The 18227-nt window shown below is 36.5% G+C and overlaps 1 protein-coding gene across 1 annotated transcript in view; it reads left to right on the plus strand.

Annotated features, from left to right (window-relative positions):
- LOC129248681 (cytochrome P450 315a1, mitochondrial) overlaps positions 1–18227 on the plus strand; it is a 28619-nt gene that overhangs the window by 6093 nt on the left and 4299 nt on the right. Inside the window, exons 2-4 of the mRNA XM_054888314.1 lie at positions 7704–7913; positions 8049–8242; positions 8323–8711. Of these exons, the coding sequence (XP_054744289.1) occupies positions 7704–7913; positions 8049–8242; positions 8323–8711 (793 nt within the window). The remainder of the gene's footprint in view (positions 1–7703; positions 7914–8048; positions 8243–8322; positions 8712–18227) is intronic.

Below are 18227 nucleotides of genomic sequence, written 5' to 3' on the forward strand. Positions count from 1 at the left end.
CGGAGATTTTTGTGAATTCTTTCGCGAACGGTTTTTATGGCTGCATTGGTTCGAACCACGCGAGCACGAGCACTTCTTTTTCTGTCTGTCATTTCAGACGTTTGGGAAAAACGATTTATCGTGCGGTAAAAAAAACATTATCGAAACATTCAGTTTTTTCAGCAATTCGTAAATCTCCCTACTTGCAATGACTGCAATGCGATTTTTCTCAGCTCCTCCACACCATTGTTAATAAGCGAAATTTGCCATGAAACTGAGTATAATTTCTGAGTAGACAATACATACGAACAAAAGCAAAAATAACGGAACTTTTTTCTGCGAATTTGTTCTCGCCGTATGCATTGTAAAATTAGACACAGAATTTATGGCAAGATTAAGTACATTCGCCAAAAGAACGGGGGTTTAAGAGCATGTGGAATAGCAGAGAAGAAATATTTCATGAGTGTCTATAGTCACCGGATGAGCTCCTTCTAAAAGCAGCCAATTCATTTTAATGTATGTAACATAAAACCTGTATTCGTCGGTTTTTAATTGAACTCAAATTTGAAATTTAAGCAAATTTTCGTTTTAATGGAATGCAGTAGATTTTTTTTCAACTGAAGAAGACAGGACAGTTAAGATTTGCTCGTGTGGCTGAAATTATGTGCATAACTTTTCGAACAAGCAGCCGATTCCATTTGCAAATATTGGTAAATTTAAACCCATACTAAAGTGCATGAACTAATACATACATATATGTGTATATATATATTACATAAATGGAATATATAAAAAAATTACAATTTTATTGAAAACAACTCGAAGTTCAATTCAATGTATGAAACTCCGTTTTCTTTTGTTTGGCAAAAAAAATTTTCAGTAAAGGTGTAGGCAATCAATATTCGCACACCCACAAATACAAATCAATAACTTACATTATTTACTTATATGTTTGTATATGTCTACGAATATATTTCTTGGTGGGTGATCACATATGTGGAATTAATCAATTTGAGTGACGAAAGCAAGCGTTTTGACTTTCAAATGTACCAAACAAACCATAACCCAGTAGGTGTCCAATAAGAGAGTCAAGTGAAAAAGTTCAGTGTAATGAAATGGACGAAAATCACACACGGCAAAAGAAGAGGTTTAGGACAGGAAAACTAATCTAGAGAAACAATTTATACTTCGATTTATATTATACTACTATCTACTTAGTACTGCCGTAGGTTCTGTTACAAGATTTTCCAGCCGGAAGGCTTTCAAAATTTAATTTTAATGTTGAAGATATTCCATTCCGTAGCCGAATGAGTTAGTGCGGGATTACCATTCGAAAGTGCGTAGGTTCAAGTATTCGTGCATGAAACACCAAAATGATAGAAAAAGGTTTTTCTAATAGCGGTCGCTCCTCGGCAAGCAATGACAACCTTTGAGTGTATTTCTGCCATGAAAAAGCTCTTCATAAAAAATTGTCGCCCTTCGGAGTTAGCTTAAAACTGTGAGTCAAACTTTATTATTCCAAAATAAATTCAATTCAGTCTTGTTAAAGATTTCACATGATTTGCATGGAGTGGAATGACAAAGAAAATCGAATCGCAGTGATTGATTTTAACGCTCAGCATATTCAGAATGTTGGTGTATAGTAAAATGAATTGATTCTCATAACCATCCCAGAAGACAGAGTCAGAACCGGTCGCCGGCACCTTGTTCGTATGACCATGAGCCATAAAATCTGGACTGGAGCGAATTGGTCGATATTCTTTGAGAAAACAGAAAATCAATGCTAAAGTGCTGGATATGGCTCCCAGATCCAAACGACGATTAAGCCATCATGGCATCCCCATGAAAGCTTTTTGCAGGTGCACTAACCATCTTTTAATTCCGCGGTTGAATTAAATAGCATTGAAAAAGATTCAAGAAGTTTTTGCTATGGAATGCCAGTAAGGGTTTATTTGAGCCTTAAGTGAAATTAAAAATATTGATTCTTAACGAATAAACGTAACCTTTTAGCAACACAGTAAACTAATAATAATAAAAATTTTCTGCTTGGAAGTCAATACATTTCTTTATTCGTTTGAACCAATTTTCAAAGCGCTTTTGCCACTCAGAAGTGGATACCTACAAAACGAGTTGTTTAAAGGCTTCAACTGCTTCTATAAGCGTTGAGAAACGTTGACCTCGCATAGCTTTTTGATGTTCAGGAACAAAAATAAATCATTACATACAAAATCGGGGCGAATGTAAGGCGGATGATTCATTAAAATCGACCTTTAGGGTGCACAAAAACTCTCTTATTTGAGCCGATGCATGAGAGCTCAAATTGTCTTGGCGAAGGATGATTCGTCTTCAGCAGTTTGTTCTCCGTAATTCTCAGAAAACTGTTGGCAAATAAATGGTTGTGTACCACTCAAAACAGGCGACCATTTGCTTTGAATTAAACTCACCTTGGAGCACCCATACTGTCAATTGCTGTTTCCGACTCATCGATTCGTCACTTGTTGCGATATCATATGCATGTTTTGTAGCGCTGCGTCTGAATTTTTGCAACATTTCTTTTCGTCAATCCACACGAATCCCTTTTTGTGCGTTCCCGCCTAGGTCGGTTGTACGTTACCGGAACGATCTGGGGATTGAGGTACTTGCGAATACACTCGCTCCTCGAAAAATTTACTATTCGGTAGTGCCCGAGTTCGGAACCCCAACTGATGGAACAAGTTTCTTCTAACAGCAATCGCCCTTCGGCAGGCAATGGCAAGCCTCCGAATGTATTTCTGCCATTAAAAAGCTCTTTATAACAAAAACATTTGCCGTTCAAAATCAGCTGAAACCTCTAGGTCCCACCATTTGTGGGAACACCGAACGCACATCACAAATTAGAGGAAGAGCTCGGTAAATTACGTAACAGAAAGGGTGTAAACGCCCAATATATATGTATAGTGGTACAGTTGCGACCATATATATATAACGTGGCGCAAAATTAATCATCTAATTTGGATTTAAATAATTTTTTTACTAAATCATTTTCCTTTTCATATCTCACTGCGTATAACGTGGTTGGAGTTAGTTCAATGAAGGTTTTTCCTTTTTTCAAAAGGCGGTCGAAAGCAAGGTGGGCATGTGGTATTTTAATTCGAATCTCGGTGAAACACCAAAATTAAGAAACAATTTTTTGTAATAGCGGTCCCCCTCGGCAGGCAATGGCAAACCTCCAATTGTATTTCTGCCATGAAAAAGCTCCTCATAAAAATATCTGCCGTTCGGAGTCGGCTTGAAAGTGTAGGTCCCTCCATTTGTAGAATAACATCAAGATGCACACCACAAATAGGAGGAGGAGCTCGGCCAAACACCCAAAAAGGGTGTACGCGCCAATTATATATATATATATATATAATATTAAATGAAAGAATGAATGAATGAAAAGGAGGTTTGCACTTCGTCCGCATGGTGCTTTGTGCCCTCTACTCATCATAATACTTCCTCCGAATCCAGTTCACTTAACAAACTTATGATATAGCTGGGTTGAGTTGAGCTTATGTGCCTTTGGAGTCTCCGAGGACTGGTAGCAGAAACAACAGGAGTCAGTGGACCATATCCCAATCCTGTGCAGATGACTACGAAATCTGCAGTGATCTGTGAGAATGTCCGTGAGCATGAAATATTAGATAGATCTGGGGGCTCCTCTGTAATGCGATATTGAGGGAAATTTAGTTGTTTGTGTAGGAATATCATATTTAAATATTATATGAGCTGGCACAAATTTAATCATCCTTTTGGAAAATGTATAATTTTTGCAAATTGCGTCATATGTCAAACATATTTGACACTTGTGAACTAAACAGGAAAGCAATGGAGTAGGTAATGGTCAAAATAAAGTTTTCCATCACTCAAAATCTTAAGTAAACAAATTATTCCAAAACAAAATTGGATGGTTAATTTTGCGCCATTTTTTAAATTTTTTTATAGAAAAGAAAAGAAACTTGCGGTTTTTTTCAATTACTGTTAGAGCCCTCTGAAGTAACTTCTATTCAAATATGAACGAGACGTTATCAATAAAACGGTCCGCGGATGACATATGGCAAAAATAAATTTTTTGTTTTTTGGTAGGACTGTTATAAGCTTACATGGCAAATTTCAGCGTGATATGTCACATAGTTTGTTTTCTGTGCTACTGTAAACAAGTCAAGCTCGAGTGTGTTCTTCGAATTTAACGATGGAAATTCAAGTTGAACAAAGAATTTGTTTGAAATTTTGTTATTCCAAGAAAATTTCGGCTTCAGACGCCTTAAAAATGTTGCAGACAACCTATGAGGACTCTGCTCTATCGCGTGCACGTGTTTTCCAGTGGTACAAATTGTTCAAAGAGGGCCGTACATCGGTTGAAAACTTGCCAAATGAACGTCGTCCAGCAACATCAGTAAACGACGAAAACATCGGAAAAGCAAAGGAAATTGTGCTTGAAAATCGCACAAATCGCAAAATCGTTTAACGCTGAATATTATTTAGACTTTTTAAAGCGTTTGCGCGAGAACATTCGTCTTAAAAGGAAGGAATTGTGGGACAACAAGTTATGGTTCTTGCATCACGATAATGCACCAGCTCATACATCACGTCTTGTTCGCGATTATTTGAACAAAAATAATGTTAATATCGATCCGCAAGCACCGTATTCGCCTGATATGGCTCCATGTGACTTTTTCCTGTTTCCCAAGCTCAAGTTGCCGCTCCGTGGAAAACATTTTGAGACAATTGAAGTCATAAAAGAGAATTTGAAGAACACACTCGAGCTTGACTTGTTTACAGTAGCACAGAAAACAAACTATGTGACATATCATGCTGAAATTTGCCATGTAAGCTTATAACAGTCCTACCAAAAAACAAAAAATTTATTTTTGCCATATGTCATCCGCGGACCGTTTTATTGATAACGTCTCGTTCATATTTGAATAGAAGGTACATCCCACATTTACTGATATACAAATCAAACAATTTGGTAGTTATTTAACGGTTTCTGAAGTATAGCGTTTTTCAATAGGTGCGCTTCAACTTTTTTCCGATAGGGAGGGCGAACCACGCTTTTTTATTTTTCGCTTGTCATTTGTAAACTTCATTAGTATACATTTCATCATGGAACGCTACACACTTGAGCAACGATTGCAAATCGTGCAAATTTTTTATGAAAATAATCGTTCTGTTGCTGCTACTTTAATCCAGATTTTTTCCAAAAAATCATCTTCAGTGATGAAGCTCACTTTTGGCTCAATGGCTTTGTCAACAAGCAAAATATGCGTTACTGGGCAAAAGGCAATCCACACGTGATTCATGAGGCACCGTTGCATTCCTGTTTGGTGCGGTTTACATGCCGGCGGCGTAATTGGCCCATATTTTTTCGTTGACGAGAACGATCGCCACGTTACTGTGAACGGAAATCGATACCACGACATGATAAACGATTATTTTTGGCCGCAATTGAATGGTATGGACTTAGACGACATGTGGTTTCAACAGGACGGGGCCACAAGCCACACAGCACACGCTACAATTGATTTGTTGAAGAGTAAGTTCGATGAGCGCATTATTTCCAGAAATGGACCGGTCGAATGGCCGCCGCGCTCGTGTGATTTGACGCCTCTAGACTATTTTCTTTGGGGTTATGTGAAGTCATTAGTCTACAGTAACAAGCCGGCGACGATTTGTGAGCTCAGAGCCAATATTGAACGCGAAATTTCTGGAATTTCGGCCGATTTATGCAAAAGAGTGGTCGAAAATTGGGTTCAACAATTGGACTTCGTAAAACGTGCACGCGGTGGTCATGCAAAAGAAGACGAATTTCATACTTAAATGTATATGTTCAAACTCGATAATAAAAAAAAAAATTAGTTAAAAAAGTCAAACCGTTTGTCTTTTATTCCCAAAAAAATTTGAACGCTCTTACTGAAAAACGCTTTACATTTGACTATTCTGAAATATATTTAAAATTTTCCTTAAAACATTTATATTTCAAAGTACCTGTGATTTTTTTTTTCTTTCGCTTTGGTGGTTTAAATATAAAAGTAGTTCGATTTGTTTACGTTCTGATTGAAGGTTGAAATTTAAAAGCAAAGCGAGCCAAAAAGCACCGAAAGATTGTTAACTTCTAAAACACTCGGGCTAAAAAGCCCATTGTATTCAAAGCTCTGGAAAGTAAAAGAGTAGATAGTCAAGGAGGAAAGCAGAGAAGTAACAGAGACAGAAAAATAGGAAAGAATAGAGACAGGCAAAGGCAGGACACTCACAGAGAAAATGCTCAGTACTATCCGCCTTCTTTAAGCAAGGCAGGCAAATGATTCCAATGGTGGTGCTGACCTCATGGGTTGTGTTCTGTAACGACAATCAACCGAACGTCTTTTCTTCCAAGTTTTAGAAGAAAGTTCGACAGTTTTCTATTCGAGCTTGTCACAAAACCCTTTGCAGTTCTGCAGCGTTCTAGAATGGACCATCGCTCTTAATGCTAATTTATACATAATCGCTGATTCAATTCATAATTTCTGTAGAGCTGATTTCGATTACTGGCTCTGGTCCCTATCGTACCTGCTGGTCCGCAGTTGGCCAATCCATCGGCAATTTCACTTCCTTGGACAACGCGGTGTCCTGGAACCCATATAAGTATAAACTTTTTCTGTCTTGCGACAGAATTAAGCATCTTCTTGAAAAAATCTTTGAAGTTTGCATTGCGTTCTCCAGGGCTTTCAGTGCAGCCTGACTGTCACTAAAATCTCCAATCTGGTTCCCGCTCCATCTCTTCCCTCTCAATTATGCATTCTGCTACTTTCAGATTGGCAAAAATTTCCGTTTAGAAAACAGTTGCGACTCCTCCCGTAGCAAAACTTATTATTATCGTTTGAGTACCATCCGGCTCCAGAGCCTATTTCATTCTCGGACCCATCGATAAAGAAAACACCTGTACATCCTTACGCAATGGAAATTTGGCATCAAATTTCCTTCCAAATGTAACTATGGAGAAGATCGAAATTCGTGGAATTTATGGACATTTAAACCAGCAAATTGCAAAAACCAAATACATGGAAATTTTGTTTTTGCACTACTGCCTACTACCATCTCCTTGCATGAATTCGCCTTGTAGACCATCAACACATCAACCGCGCGTCATTTCAAACTTATTAAGCGTGTTGAGTCGCTGAGTTTCATACAACAACCTTACCGCCAACTTTTGCATACATTTATTAAGGGTTTATGAATTTCAATTTGCTCTATCCGTAAAATGAACTTGAATTTATCGAATTGAAACGCGTGAAACTCGTGAAGGTCAATTTAAATTATCTGTCATTTCGAATTTTCGGCAGTTGATGTATGTACGTATGTACACTCGATATATGTACACATGTACTTATATGTACGTATATAATTTTTGAAAGAAATTAATGGCGAATCTGAAATCAAATTAAATTTTTCTCAAGCATCAGATTTCTTCACTTCAGTTTTTTTAGCTGAGTTTGCATTTTTGAGGAAGTTGAATTTTGAATTTTTTTAAACAAAACTTGTGTCTTCCAAAGCTATCTTGTATGAAATGGTGCAGCTTAAAATTCAAATAGAAGGTTCATTAAACTCTACAACCAACGAGCACAAGCAAACAGCTCACCTGCCGCCTTCATCGTCTGTCTACTGGGTTGTAGTATTTTGCATAAATCTTTTTTTTTTCATTTTGTTTCTCTTGTTTTTCACAATAGGCTACACAAATACATTCATCAACGTCATGAAGAGCTTGGTCCAATATTTTTCGAACGCCTCGGCGGCGTACAGGATGCCATATTTGTTTCATCAGCAAGTCAAATGCGAGCGGTGTTTCAATACGAGGGCCAATATCCACGGCATCCATTGCCAGAGTCTTGGATCGTATACAACAAACAGCACAATTGTCAACGGGGATTATTCTTCATGTGAGTTGCAAGTAAAAAAAAATTATCTTATATACATATGTATGTATGTATGTTGTCTGTTGTATAGTCGTATGTACGTAGGTGCATAATTGATGAATTTCATTAACACTCTGATTCTTTATCACGACGGCACAGGGACGGCGCCGAATGGCTACACAATAGACGCATACTAAATCGTTTTCTATTGGGAGGCACCATGAAGTGGATGGATGTGCACATCGAGGCGTGCACGATGCGTTTGGTAAATTTGTGGAAGGCGCAGGCTACCCAAAACAGATACACCGAACTCATGGAGCTGGAACAGCAACTTTACAACTGGGCTATTGATGGTGGGTTTGGGGAAATTGAACATTTTTTACAACATTAAACATTTTCCAACTTCTACACGCATCTCTTTATTTCTATGTAGTTGTTTGTACTATAATGTTTGGCGTTTCCGCTGCCGAAGACGAGCGTATGGCTGCGACGATGGACGAGTTTTCGCGCATCGTACACAGAATCTTCGACACTAGCTCAGCGCTCATGACTTTTCCACCGCAGTTGGCTAGGCGTTTGAATATGCGCATTTGGCGTGATTTTAAGGCGAGCGTAGAGGCGGTACTGCAGCAAGGTAACAGTTTGATCGACCAGTTTATAGAGCTGCCAGCGCCGACAGCGAAGAAGTTTTGTAAGAAAGTTGGCGCCGACTGTCATGATTGTGGGGGTGATGCACTCTTTCAGAAACTCAAATTAGCCGGCATGTCGTTGGATACGATCAAGCGTATATTTGTGGATTTGGTGATCGCTGCTGGTGATACGGTTAGTATACAACGGTTTTTATTCTAAATTCAGTTCGCTGCCGAATTGAAAATTTACTTATTGTACTGCCCCGTTTCGTTGCGGCTAAATCTGATATGAAATTAATGGAAAAGCATTCTAGTATATACATACGTAACTTCGTTATGAAAACATACAGTCCGGTTCACTTGATTAGAGGCAATAATTTTTATGGAAGAAAATGGTTGTTAAAGCTGCCGTTTTCTAATAATTCAAGTGAAGACTGTATTTTGCGCGAAAATAAACATGCATCAAAATATTATTACATCTAACGGTATTTCGCAGCAGTAAAACTTCAGCAGTTTTAAACCTGTGCTTGATTTATTGGTTCACTGAATAGAGGCACTCGTTAGGCTGCACTATTTGTGCATTAAAGTTGCGAAAAGGGATCGTTTTTTTAACTTTCATGTGTTTGGTCGAACATTTTTTAATTCTAAAAGAAAGGGGAAGCAGAACGGTTTAACAAGTCGCGAAGAAACAAATCGATATCTTGATCTCAGAGGAATCTTTCAAATCGCCTAATTGCTAAAATGATTAGTCATAGTCCAAACGTTTTGAAACTTTAGTGTCTCGTGAAACTAGGTGCCTCCTATGAGAAGAACAACAAAGACAGAACTGCGATTGCTTTGACACCGAGGGAAACCCGCAAAATCCTTAGGACTGCTACAAATTCCGCCCTCCAACAGGAAAATGAAAGAAATGGCAAATGTTGCAGCCAGTAAATCCATCGTACAAAGGGCTATTTTAACAGCGTCACATCTGAAGCATGAAAAATTACAACAAAAAAATCCACATTTTAGTAAATTTCGCAAAGAACGCCGCCTCGATTTTTCAAGCGAACACATAGCTCGGAGTTCTGTTACAAATAACGCTCCGGATGAATGCAAGAAAGTAGTATTTAGTGACGAAAAAAATTTGAATCTGGATGGGTCGGATGGATAAGAAAAGAGAAAAAGGTACTTGTACCGGTATCACAGCCGTGAAGGTGCTGTTATGGTATGGGGAGCAATATCGTACTGTGGCACGTTCGAATTGAAAATTGTAGACTACAAAATGACGGGGAAACAGCTATAAAGCTCTGTTGGAGTCATATTTTCCCGAGATTCGTGAAACATTTAGACTTATTAAGTGGATCTTTCAACAGGTAAAAGCGCGTACGCACTACAAGTGCGGTCACAACATGGATTGCGTCTCAAAACGTTGATAATTTAGCATGGCCCCCGCATTCCATTAGATCTGAACATTACTGAAAATCTATTGGGATGGCATGCTCGTAAAGTTTATGAGAATGGGCAACATTTTGAAGGCAAGAATGCTTTAATTCAAATCATTAAAACGGCCTGGTGTGAAATGGCATTAGCCAATCTCAAAAATTTGTACAAATTCATTCACCAACGTATTTACGAAGTGAAAAGGTGGGCAGCACAAGCAATAAAGCTGTAAATAATAAACGTAAAAAGAACAAAATTTCCTATATTTGTCATATTTTTTCTTATGTGGGCAGGCTTCCAACTGCTGAAGTTTTACTGCTGCGATATACCGTTAGATGTAATAATATTCTGATGCATGTTTATTTTCGAGCAAAGTACAGTCTTCACTTGAGTCATTTGGAATCCTTCTGTTACTAGATCACAAACGGTTGCTTCAATAAACATTTTCTTCTATAAAAAATATTGCCTCTAATCAAGTGAACATGACTGTATCTTTGGGAATGCAGTTGGCTTAAGAGTTCCTGGCCGGGTCGCTCAGGTAACATAGAATGTAGAATTTGAGCCAAGTCAGATCACCAATACGATATCTGAAGATATCTGGAGCATAGCGCCACCTTTCGAGTAAATTTTGGAACAAAATTCGCCTGTTAGTGTAGCTAATACATATACTATTGGGTATGGGAATAGGTTTCTGTCGTTTTTAGCCAAAGTTACGAATTATTTAAACAATTAAACAATACATGAAGCTACAACTTTACTCCGTTTTTCAGGCAGAATACGGATTCCTCTGACGAAAAATTCGAGTACTTTTGACTTAATCCATTCATTGAGCCAGTTGGCGATACTCTCGTAAGAGGGGAAGGGCTCTCCAATAAGGGCTGACTGCATTGATCGCAACAGATGGTAATCCGAAGGTGCAATATCTGGGGAATACAGCGGGAGGGGCGAGATTTCCCAATTCAGTCCCTCTAAATATTTCTGAACCGATTTAACAAAGTGTGGCCTGGCGTTGTCATGCAGCAAATACAGATTGTCATATCTACCGTCCCATTCCGGCCTCTTTTCTTTGAGAGCTCGATTCAAACGCATTAGCTGCAGTTGGTAACGATAGCTAGTGAAGGTTTCAGATGATTTAAGGAGTTCATAATAGATGACACCCTTTAGATCCCACCAGATGCACAACATAATCTTTGAAGCATAAATATTTTTTTCGCTGCCGATGGACCTGGTTCACCTAGCAGGCTCTAACATTTTCGACGCTTATCATAATGGATCCATTTTTCAGCGCCAGTGACGATGCGATGCAGAAAACCTTTTCTTTTCTGCTGTTAAGGAAGCATCTCAGACGACATCAAACGTCTCTGGAAATCCCTCTCCTTCAATTGGTGTGGTTCCCAGTTACCTGCTGTCTGGACCATTCCCATCGCGTGCAAACATTTAACGCCGGTTAATCTGTCAACATCTAACTCTTTAGACATATCATCAAGGGTTCGATATTCGTCTTCATCCAATAATTGTTGTAGTTGAGTATCGTCGAATTTTTTCGGTGCCCCTTCGCGATTTTTATCACTCACTTCGAAATTTCCACTTTGAAAGCGTCGAAACCACTCATTACAAATTGTATTTGATGGGAGCGTGATTACCGTAAATATTGGACGATCAATATACGACACGTTTCATTTTTCTTTAATAGGTAATAATGAAACATGGCTTCCCGCAAATGCTGTGGTTTTCGGGACGAACGTAGAAATTTTTGACGTCAGATAAAAAAGGATCTTTACGCTTCAAACCAATGTCAGCTACTGCAATCAAGACCTCACATATACACCTTCAAATCACCAGTATACCTATTACTACGGCGAAGAAAAAAATAGTATCAGTAGCAACACATCTTTTACGATAGCGGAAACTTATTCCCATATCCAGTAGTTTTGTGAAAAATACAATAAATCCATTATTTTTGCGTAAAATTTCGAATTTGACTACACAATTCCCACCATACAATTTTTAGAGATATCTCAACCACAGTTCCACCTAACTGGAAATCCCGCTTGAATACAACCTTATCCTGTGAGTTTGCACTTAAGGGGTTATATACCTTGTGAGCCCGAAAAAATGGACGATAGTCATAATTTTTTTTAAATATGTTTTAGAACTTTTATTCAAATGAGGCATATATCATACTGAAGGGTAACTCTCGCAGAATACATTTTGGTGTTTTTATTTTAAAAAATTTTACCATTTATTGTTGATATCGCCCCTCCCCCAAAACGCCGTTTTTTAAAAGAGGCTTGCGGTGTCACGGTAGCGCATGAGCAGCTCAACTGAAATAAAAAAAATTAAATGATTACACTGTGTGACAAAAAAAAAATTAAATATACTTTTATGGAGACCTAGTACAACTTATGGCTATAGAAAAACTAAACAAAATGGTATAGGAGAAATTTCCAATACACCCTCAAAATCTCGTTTTATGGCCATAAAACCGTTTTTCAGTAGGTTGATGTGAAGAATCACTCCTAACTTCGCCAATTTCTATCCGATTTCGAATTTGTTTTTTTTGTTCGAAAGAACAAAAACAAGCCTTTTTGACAGTGTGTTGACAATTTTTCTGAAATGACAACTGACGAGACTGTAGATGGAAGTATTTGGATTTTTTTTATTTTTTCTCTATTTTTTCAACTTTGACGTAATTTTTACGATGTTATCCGATATTGAGGATTTTTTTAGTACACTACAGTTATAGTAAATTTAATTTTGCGTCGAATGAGTTATATTTGACTGTAATTGAATTAAAATTAATAGAGTTGTGTGAGTTTTAAGATTTCATTTTTTTTCACTAATTTGGTATGTAGGCATCGAAGCATGAAAATGATAACAAGTGTCATTATAAACACATAATATTTATTGGAGTATTGTGCAGTGCAGCATTGTACGGTATGGTACGGTGCGGTACGGTGCAGTACAACGGAACTGGTTCCAAACTTAAAAATGCATTGGAAACGGCCCTTTGGAGTTTAGTATGGTACGGTACATTTGTCATTCTCTTCATCAGTTTTGAATACTTCTCTGTAAGAAATTCGATCATCATCATTCATCTGAAGTCGTCATCAACTAAATTCCATTGTTTAAATCGAGAAGCGAGCGTTTCAGATTGTCTTCCCGATAGAAGTAAATCACGAGAAAGATCCTGAAAATCTGAATTTGATACAATGTGTCGTTCTGAAGACTTAGAACCAGACGGAAAGTACTCTTTATCATCAGGTTTATTGTTATCAGTTTGATCATCATCAGCAATGAGTTGAACTTCCTTCAGTTCATGACCTGCAGTTGAGTCAATCATATCGTCCAAGACTACGGGGTTCTTAACAGTTGCAACATCAGCATACTTTATGTGCTTTCGAGCTTTATAATGATGACCGTTCACGTCCGTTTTATAAAAATAACAATCATCTGGTTTATGATAAGGCTGATGATGCCACATCATCGGAGAATATTGAGAAATTCGACTTTTCTGGCAACGTTTTGATTTATATCTCTTGAATTTCAATGAAACAAACAATACAACTTTGACGTTTTAATAAGGTTAAATTATAATAACAAACTTCTTTTGTTAATCAATATACAGTGTGAACTTTGGTACACTTGGGAGCCTTTTCATATTTCCATTGAAAAAAAAATGTGCTGTAATATGTCAGATATTTTCGTAAGTTCTAACCAGTTCTGTTGTACGCAGTACAGTATACTCTTATGTATACATATATACTCCAATAAATATTACGTATCTATAATAACGCATCAAAACACGTCCTTATTCCCATTTAGCGTAAGTTATACCTACATACCAAATTAGAAAAAAAAAAAATCTTAAAACTCACACAACTCTTTTAATTTTAATTCAATTACAGTCAAATATAACTCATTCGACGCAAAATTAAATTTACTATAACTGTAGTGTACTAAAAAAATCCTCAATATCGGATAACATCGTAAAAATTACGTCAAAGTTGAAAAAATAGAGAAAAAATAAAAAAAATCCAAATACTTCCATCTACAGTCTCGTCAGTTGTCATTTCAGAAAAATTGTCAACACACTGTCAAAAAGGCTTGTTTTTGTTCTTTCGAACAAAAAAAAAAACAAATTCGAAATCGGATAGAAATTGGCGAAGTTAGGAGTGATTCTTCACATCAACCTACTGAAAAACGGTTTTATGGCCATAAAACGAGATTTTGGGGGTGTATTGGAAATTTCTCCTATACCATTTTTCTTAGTTTTACTATACCTACAAGTTGTACTAGGCTCCATAAAAGTATAAAATCACTCTCGCACAGTGTTATTGTAGAAAAATGTTTTTTTGTGAATCTGAACGGTTTATTTACCCAAAAAAAATTTTTCTCGATACGAAAACCGTTTTGCACCAAAAAAAAAACGATTTTTGAGGGGTTGGAAAATTAACAAAACAAAAAAAAAATAATTTCAGCGAACTATGCAAATATAAATATAAAAAGTGCCGTTGAGATTCACGAAGTTTATGATTTTTTGAATTTATATTTCTAAGATGATGTACTTTTAGAATATGCCATAAAAAATTTTCTATTTTTTAGTCCAACACAAGGTATATAACCCCGTAGTTGATTAAACTAACTATTTTTTCACTTACCAGTGATAAACATACGCGGAAAAGTGGCTACTTTTTTACACGCGATTACCGGGAAAATCGTAGCAGATACTTAAGGACATTATTAAATTATTTAGGTAGTTTCCGTTTAATTTGGTTATATGACATAAGGTGCGAAACCTAACCGTCTTTTAAGCTAGGATTTATCATATTCTAAGAATAATGTATGTAATTGAATAGACTCAGGTAGTGCAGCATAAGGAAACATCGATTCCAAACACAACCTGTGCCGTGCAACTTGGCATAATTTAAACAGTCGGAAAAAAAATCGAAACAGCATTATATCAGGAATATGAGCGACCATATCGACAACAAATTAAGTTTAAATTTAAAGAAAATTTAAAGAAAATTTAAACTATTCAGTTTTTTGTTTTATTATTAGTATAATTATTAAATTTGTTTTTTATAAATTATTACTTTTTTTTTTTTAATATATTGTATTTTGGAGGCTCGGTTACTGGACCATTTTGTCTCGCAAGCAAATTCATATTTCAGCAGCAGGTTGTGCTTTAGAAGGCTTCGTTTAGTAACTTTATCTTCAGTTCGTTGCTGCAGTCGAGAGTTGTAGTCAAATCACTGCTGCAACTCGAGATGGAACAGTCCTTTAGGATATATTCTATGCTAAGAAGTGTATTACGCTGCCTGCATTCTCGTGGGATTAAGTGCTTGTAGAAGTGCTTAGATGTATGATACATTTTTCGCGTCAGAGATCCTTCGATAGCATCTGAAATTGTGGGTCCTTGAAAAACAGGTCGACGATTCCCACAAACTATTCTGAATGTTCTGAGGTATGATTTATGTAAATTCGTCTTGACAGTGGTTAAGCAAGGAGTCTCTACTACAAGTCCCAAACTAAAAGCTTGTTTAGCAGATTTGTTAGCTGGTTCATTGCCTGAACGAGGGTCTCATATGTCCTGGTATTCATACTAATTTAATTCCGTTGAGTCTATTAATTCTTTCCATTTCATATCGATGTGCTTCACAGTTGCTATTCAGTAGAGATTTTAACCCACTCAAGCTTTCCGAGAAAATGACGGATCGTTTTTTTTTATTCTGGCTGTATGGTGAACGGCAAAATTAACTGTTGCATATTCCGGCGTTAAAAATACCAGCAGTCGGCGATAGAAGAGCTTGATAGGCTTTATGGTGCGTATTCAAACCCATTTTTAAATCTTAAAAAAATCTAAAACACGTGCAAATGTAGATTTACTCAAGACGGCGTCATTTTTGCAAATGTCAAGCAATCGCGATATAATTTTGCTAGGAATGTTAATCTCAGACGTGGCAACCTAATAAAAAAAGCAGAATCAGTTAACTTAGAGCGTCACCTGGCGGTTATTCCGGGTGATCAAGGTGGTATTGTAAAGTTTTGACGCTTTATTTACTTTTATTTAATTGTTTTTTTTTTTTTTTTTTTAATATAGCTCATACTACAACAAAAACCATACAACTCAAAATTTAAACATTTTTACAAAATTTAAAACAATTCAATAAATTTTCATCAATATTTCTAACTTGGTAATTATAATTTTTAGAAAAACATCGAGTACACAATTTTATTGCTCATTGAATTTTGGTTTCATATTGAACCTGCTTAAAGTGGCTCACAACTCGCATTGATTTTTGATCATTTTTTTCGTTGATAGTCGTCTTCTTCCATACACTCGAAATTTTTTTTATATGGAGAAAATGCACAAGACCGCCAGAAAAATTAAAATTTAAACAATAAACACAATTTTTGAGCCTCCTCAAGCTGGCATTTAATTATAGCAAAATTCCCTGAGCTACTTAAACGCGCCTTTTTACAAATTCTAATAAAAATAAAATAATGAAAATAAAATTAAAAAAAAAGTGTGTGTAGCGCAGTACACATAACAGAAGTGAAACTTTCAAGGCAGACAAAGAAAGAGGGAAAGACTCGAGAGAGAATGAGAGAGAGAGAGGCCCGAGAAAGATAGAGAGAGAGAGAGAGAGAGAGAGAGAGAGAGAGAGAGAGAGAGAGAAAGAATATATATCTAAATAAATTCACAACATTTGCCGAGAACACAAATAGACAAAATTTACAAAAAAAGGAGAAGGGTCGACCGGTATAGATAAGCGCCGGACGCAACCGTGGCAATAACGCGCACTACTCCGAGCGTTTATCACTCGCACAAACGCAGCAATTCCAGGACCGCAGTAACGGCACAAATTACCGCAAGGCAATACCAATAAATCCGACGCCGGAATGGATAGCACTTTATAGTACGCATAAGCACTAGCCAGGAAACGGAAATAAGCGCCAAAAAGTAGACACAAGAAAAGCGCCAAAAAAATTGGGACCAAAAAACGCCCCAAACAGTAGGCACCAAGGAAATAGAACGCCAAAAAGTAGGCACCAAAAACATATTTCCTGCAAGTTTGCACCAACAAACAAGCGTCAAAAAGTAGGCAGTGTTATTTCACACTATAAATTAGCAACCACAAGGAAAACTCAGCAAAAATAGCTTAAAGTGTATCTAAGATATATATAAGGTTTAGTTGTCTCTCTCCTTTTCCTCTACGTTATATCTTTTTTCGAACGGAACGGAACGAAAATGCCCAAAACGTTGCATGGCCTTGCAATTTTACTCTCAATTCTTGCTCGTCCATCGAGGCCTAAGAAGTTTCACTTCAAAAACTTTTAATTTTTATGAAAATTAACAGATTTTTTTTTTAATTCGTGTAAAGTTTGAAACTTTAAGTTATAGGAATAGTTTTTGTGACAGTGCAAAAAAAATTTTAAATTAATTAAATAAAAAATAAATAAATACCTACTTAAAACTTTGCCACACGTCGCGCTGTTATTATCATTGAACGAAGAAAAACTCTGAGTGAAAATGAAAAAGTGCTGAAGTTCACTTAACCCATAACGTAGCTAAGGACGTGTTCTATGTTCCCAAGATAGCCGTGCCTACACTACCGGACGGGACTGGCACTTTACTTATTTACTTAAGGGGTAACACCACTCTACACGCGTAAAATAAACACGATTTTTAAAGAATTTTTTTGTATAGAAAGAAAGGGAAAACAATCACTCTGATTTGGGAAGTTATTACTTATATACTAAAATACAAAACTACAAAGTTTGATCGAAAAATTTTACAAAATGGCGGCATTGGAGACATTTTTGTAATGTGGTTTCTCTTGAAGGAGAAGATAAGAATAGCTAGAGTAACACGTAGGGGATTTAAAAAATATTTATTTTTGTGGAATTAGCAAGCATTTAAAAGAAAAAACTCTATTTTGGACTTAAAAAACGGCACTTACATAATTATAACAATCGTTTAAATTAATCTATCGAAAATCCCCTACGCTCTTCTTTTAAGAAGGTTATTACAAAGACGTAGTGAAAAACCTGATTAAAAATATTTAAAATTGTTTGAGAAAAACGCGTTTAAAGTTTGCAAATTTGGAGAAATCGTTAGGTAGCAGTCACTAACGCTTGGTTAAAAGCTTAAAATATTTATGAAATAAACTTCGGTAACGTATAAATCTTTTTGTTCTGTATTTTAAAAGGTTCAAAGAATTGTTTAAGCTTATAAAAAAAAAATTTATTGTATTTTTTGAAATTTCTACAGTGGTGTTAC

The sequence above is a fragment of the Anastrepha obliqua genome, chromosome 1, assembly GCF_027943255.1.
Source record: "Anastrepha obliqua isolate idAnaObli1 chromosome 1, idAnaObli1_1.0, whole genome shotgun sequence".
Classification (NCBI taxonomy): Eukaryota; Metazoa; Arthropoda; class Insecta; order Diptera; family Tephritidae; genus Anastrepha; species Anastrepha obliqua.